Below are 5,629 nucleotides of genomic sequence, written 5' to 3'. Positions count from 1 at the left end.
CCAGCCATTATGTGTTCCCTACTTGGTTGCAGTGGGAAGGACACAGCACCACCAGAAAGCATTCTTGCCCTACTCCCATCTCCAAAATAACTAAATCTGATCAAGCTTCTAGATCTAACTACCTGTCTACAGAAAACACAAGAGACAGAGGAATGTGTTAAACAGTTAGATGCAATAAGCCCAGTTCAGAAAATGGAGAATTTTACAAGACAATTGACCTTGTTTCTTCAATAAATAACAAGGAAATAAAAGGAAGGGGACTTGGGAGACATAACCAGCAAAGAGGTGGATTTTGTTTGGATCCTAAGCCAAAGCTACTGAATAGTTTTAAAAAACAAAAAACTTTTATAAGACAATTAGATAAATTTGAACATTGACTGAATGTTGAGTGACATTGGAGAATTGTTGATTTGAGGGGATGTGATAATGGTATTGTCATTAATAAAAAATAAAAAAGGAGTCCTTGAGAATTTATTGACTGGAGTGAAGATAATCTAGGATTGCCTTGAAAATAAGCCTGTGCATAGTGGAAGTTATAGACGATATAAAAATGACTAGTTGTTTAATTGTTGAATCTGGGTGATAGGTGCATGGTAATATACTGTACTATTTTCTCCACAAAACACTTTGAACACATGATAGTTGCAGGACAGAAGACGCATTTTATATGCCTTTTGTATCCCACAAAGAAATTAAGGTCTGTGTATGTGATGGGTCATGAAAGAAAGAAAACAACTGAATTCAAACACCATTGGATGGCATCTTCTATCACTATCATAGTCTTTCAATTCCCTCCAATCAACTACCTCCTCATTAAGCTACCTCCCTCCATTTTTGACATCTCCTTCAGGAAAGTGATATGTATAAATGTCTGTGCCCTTGTTTTCTAACTTTATCCAAATGTAAAGTTTCTTCCCAGTAGGACAGTATCACAAAACATTAGAAAGCTAGATATTTACATCCCAGGAATGTGATGAGGATAAGAATTATTGTTCACTGAATACACAGCTAGCAAAAAAAAAAAGCATATAATAAAGAATAAGAATAAAAAATAAGAATTTTTGAAAGGTACTCAAATACATCTCAATTTTATTAAGATCATCTATACACACATTATTTGCTACTGAAAATTGAAAAAGCACCAAAAATTATTACAATTCAAAATTTGAAAACTAGAAAATCTAGTTAACGCATCCTGCTCTAATCATGCTCTAGCCAAACCACCCAATGTTCTTTACATTCTTTCCACACAAGTTACTTTGCTTCAAATTCTTGATATTGGGTTTCATCTTACTGACTTCACGCTTCTAAAACAGACAATATTTGAGACATATTAGTGCTTCTTTGGGTCAAATCAAGAAGTTAAAGTATATCAAAGTCATTCAAATGCAAACTACATAGATTCCTTATAAGTTACTGGTATCAAGGTAGAAAAGAGATGCAAGAAAAAAAGACATCACAGAATTTATATTACAGGTTATCAAAATACTGGTATACAGTCCATCCGAGCATAGAGTAGCTTTCCCAAGATGTTGCATAATAATCCTAAAATTACTAGCAAGAATAAGAATAAGGTTTATGGCTCAGTTGGCTCTGTGTCATAATTATTCTCCGTGCTAGTATTCTCAGAGAGATCTCTATGATACAGGCAATAATGACAGCTACATCTAAATCTTTGAATTCTTGATTCGACCTGAAAAAAAAAAATGAAATGGATTAATTGGGTTAATAGTTAAAAATAATGAAATAGAGTAATTGTACCTGAAAGAGATGTAAGAGCTCTTAAATCTAATGTTGGTTATTAGAATAGCCTTTGGAATATGGAACACTAAAAAAAGGTAAAAAGCAAAACAACTTTTTTCGGGAAAAAAAGGAGGCAGGATTGAAATGTATGGGTACCAAAGAATGCCAGATTATGGGTCATTTTGTAATGGTAACAGCTGCTGATTGTCAATCAATAAAAATATATTCTAGTGTCAGTTCTCTGAATGCCTTAAATGTGAGGAACTCATTCTACTGCTGGACGTTCTACTCAGGTGTTTGCCCTCTTGCTACACAGTATTGTCATAAGAACCATGTTTGGGATAGTGCATGAATAAAAGTTACAAACATAACACCACCAATGACCCTTAAGTTAACTATAGACTTTAGGTGATAATGTGTCAATAGAGGTCCATCAACTGTAACAATGTAGCACTCTGGTGTGGGATGTTGACTCTGGAGGAGGCTGTTGAGTATGTGGGGTCAGGGGGATATGGCAACTCGCTGTACTTTCTGCTCAGTTTTGCTGAGAACCTAGAACTGCTCTAAAAAAATAGACCAAAAAAAAGTGCAAACAGAACTCATTTCTCCAGAGTTCCTAGAGATTCAGAAAGTCTAAGCCAATTCCCTTTTCCTCCTCTCCAAAAGCAAAAAAAGGAAACCCACCCACAGGTATAGTAAGAAAATTTCTGTTTACCTCAATTTCCTTCTGTCGTTGTTCTCTTTGAAGCTTCATGGGAAGAAAAAAATATATATTTATTGAAAACTATCAAGAAAAAGTTGGATTACTAATGTTACACATCTACCATAAGAGAGAGAAGTTGGAGAATTTTAAAAACGTGTTATTGACATCCTGCACTCATGAGTACAGTTGCTCATCACTCTTTACATCTTAATTTACGTGAGTGGCGCCCTCCCCCGCCTGGAGTTGAGCTGTGCTGTCTGCTCAGATCACAAACTCACCACAGGAAGTTGGCTGGAGTAGCGGTATTTAATAATTTGTATCATCCTTTGCATCCTTTCTTTCCGGGCAGTTAACAATGTCCTTACTCCCCTCCTCCTGTAGGGTATGCTATCACTTAACCCCTGGAATTTCTTTTCTCTGTCAGGCTGTTGGGGTGGGCCTTCTGGTAGAAGAGGAGGGAATTTGGTAGTAGGGCTGAGAGTCAAGTTACTAAGGTTCTTTATTAACGCTTCTGAAATAGGTGGTGAGGCAGCTGAAAGAAAAGAGAAAGTTAAGATCCATTAGGGTGAATTGCATCATCCAGAAGTCACTTATCTCACCTTCAAGCAAAGCACGCTGTTAAGCAAATGAACAATGGACAACGGGAGGTTCCTCAGGGTGGAAGATAACATATACCATGTGCAAACCTACTGTGCTCGTCTAGCACGCTGCACACCTTAGGAGCCTACATTGACAACGTATGCTTAAGAATCCACTATGGGGCCAGCCCTGGCGGTCTAGCGGCTAAGATTCGGGGCTTTGGCTCAGGTTTGTTTCCCGGTCAGGGAAGCACACTACCTGTCTGTCAGTTGTTATACAGCAGTGGCTCATATAAAGAACTAAAAACTGGCAACTAGGATACACAACCATGCACTGAAGCTTTAAATTTCAAAAAAAAAAAAAAAAAAAGAAAAAAGAATCCACTATGATGGGAAATATTTCATTTAAAAAATTTTTTTCTCTTCTTCCTGTTATTGGTAGTTCCGAATATTAGATTTTTTTTTTCCATGGAGTCAAAAGATACCTAAGTATATGATTCCAAGTGGAAAATTATGGGACAAAAATCAGGTATTGGCAGTTTTTCCATTTTCATTTGTGTGAATTTTTAATATAAATGCGGGGACGTAGAGCATTAATGCAAATTAAAATGTTTCAGTGAAAAAGTTTCAGCAGTTCAACTTTACAAATAATTATAAATAAACCTGTTAAACTTTTCTGGGGAAAAAAAAAAACATGCCTATGAAACAAAGAAACCCCAGATACAAGAGTCTTTCCCCAAATCCTCATTCTTAAGCAGAACTAGGAAGTCGAAGTGACTGTTATCCTCTAGTTACACTCAGTTTTTTTTATGGTATTTGATCTTTCCACTCAAACACAATATTTTGGGAAATCAACTACTCACTCTAGCCCCTTCCCCTGGGAACCATGATGTACATCCCATACACACTCATGTCTCATACAATAAGGCAGTTAACATTATCTCTGTATTTGAAAGGATTAAATATTGAGTCAGGATCCATTCAACTTCCAGAGGCTTGTTCACATGGAAATAAAGATCCTTGGTTGTAGAATTGTCAGTCACTAAGGTAGATTCAAGGAAAAGGAAAGACTGGGTATATTACACAGACATCTCTTAATTTTTCCCCGTTGTATATATGGATCAGGGTTCTTCCCTCAAGACGCAAGGGAGGCAATCTGGACCTGGCGTGGGGGGTGGGCGGCGGGATAGAGGAGTCAGTGAACATCCGACCCAGCTTCCTAGCAGCCCAGTGGGTAGTTGGGGGTGTTGACTCCAGGCCATCTACCACCGCTACCCTACACCACCCAGCTGCGCCCTTACTCAGGGTAATAAGGTTTCAAACCGAGTGGGTCTCCGTGGCCAAGCCTGGCATTGGGTGCGGCTCCAAGAAGACATGATCTCCGCCACAGGAAGAACCCAGGAAAGCGGAGACCTAATTAGCAGTATTCCTGGAGCACTGTTTCTAAGAAAGCAACCCTCAATGTACGTCCTACTAATTTACATTATAGAGCACATTCTCTGGCTTTTATAAATCCGCCCCTTCCTTCAATTTCCTCTGCAAAGCCATTTCCCTGCTTATTAACATTCTTAAAGGGTATATTTAGCTGGAAAGCCAATCCTGAAAGTGTTGGTGAGATTAAGAAAACCTTTAGGTTAAACTGAAGTTTAGGTTTCTTGCATTTTGGCCTTGTACCTTTCCTGACACGTATTGCTGATGGGGAGATACTGATCACATGACACTATGAACCACGTTCTAGGAGAATTGCCATTGCTCTTCCCTAGAAACTAGACTTAGAAGATTTAGGTATTCCTGCGCATAGGAAGCAAACAATGCAGTTCTCAACAGGCCCCCCACCCCCCCACCTTTTTTTTTTCCCTCTTGTATTTTTTCACTGGAGGAATCTACACTGCCTGGCCCTCCTCTGCTTGGAAGAGGTTTACTTAACTGCATTCCTGTTTAAAAGACTGAAGTCAATAAAGCAAGGAGAGCAGCTTCTTCGCTTCCCGAACCACCAGTAACCGAGAAGGGCACTAGCTGGCTTACCCGAGTCTTCCCGGGAATTTTCTTCATTGGGCATCTGAGAGGACTCCAGGGTCCAGCTTGGGTTAAGCTTTGATGAGTCCATTGGAAGTTTAGTCACAGCTTGCAGCTCTTCCTTGATCTTTGGGTTGAGCGGAAGAGGATGCTCAAGACTCTCAAATCGGCACAAAGCAGCCTGCCAAGAACTATATAGCCCGGAAAGAGCGAGAAAAACCCAACTCCAACAAACTGGTGAGAGAAAGAACTAACCTAAACGTTTAGGTCCTGTTTCCTCTTAAAAACCACAGATAAGCCAATCAGCCAGCCTATTTTGATGTAAATGACTGATGGTTAGGGGGTAGGTGAGGGGCTAGTCCTATAGTGGACTAATAGGATAGTTTTTCATCTGCTCCGCATTAAAACAATCATGCCCTCTGTCAAGTCGGCTGAAAAATTTATGAAGCGCTTCTGTGGTTGTATCTCCCTAAAGTTGCCTTAAAAATCGGTTTTTTTCAAACTCTGCCTCTGAAGATGGCTACTGGTTTGTGAACTGGGCTTGCAGTGTTCTTGGGCGGAGAGGTTTTCCCCCAACTGCAGCTTAAGT

General features: G+C 39.3%; 1 protein-coding gene across 1 annotated transcript; it reads right to left on the bottom strand.

Moving 5' to 3' along the window:
- Positions 1–1,072: 1,072 nt before the first annotated feature.
- On the bottom strand, positions 1,073–5,309 carry DPPA3 (developmental pluripotency associated 3). Its single transcript, XM_058558875.1, has 4 exons — positions 5,050–5,309; positions 2,725–2,978; positions 2,459–2,491; positions 1,073–1,693 (listed from the first exon to the last, which is right to left on the bottom strand). Exons 1-4 carry the CDS (start codon positions 5,129–5,131, stop codon positions 1,577–1,579), a joined length of 486 nt encoding a protein of 161 aa, XP_058414858.1. The 5' UTR covers positions 5,132–5,309; the 3' UTR covers positions 1,073–1,576.
- Positions 5,310–5,629: the final 320 nt, after the last annotated feature.

The sequence above is a fragment of the Diceros bicornis genome, chromosome 17, assembly GCF_020826845.1.
Source record: "Diceros bicornis minor isolate mBicDic1 chromosome 17, mDicBic1.mat.cur, whole genome shotgun sequence".
NCBI classification, from domain to species: Eukaryota; Metazoa; Chordata; class Mammalia; order Perissodactyla; family Rhinocerotidae; genus Diceros; species Diceros bicornis.
Note: the sequence above shows the minus strand (reverse complement) of the source record. Positions and strands in the feature narration are given on the sequence as shown.

Excerpts from the sequence above, each read along its gene's own strand:
- DPPA3 (XM_058558875.1), bottom strand. The coding sequence starts at position 5,131 with ATGGACTCATCAAAGCTTAACCCAAGCTGGACCCTGGAGTCCTCTCAG. Across the intron at positions 2,979-5,049 it reads AAATTCCCGGGAAGACTCGG|CTGCCTCACCACCTATTTCA; the intron begins GTAAGCCAGCTA and ends CTTTTCTTTCAG. Across the intron at positions 2,492-2,724 it reads ACTCCAGCCAACTTCCTGTG|CTTCAAAGAGAACAACGACA; the intron begins GTGAGTTTGTGA and ends CTTCCCATGAAG.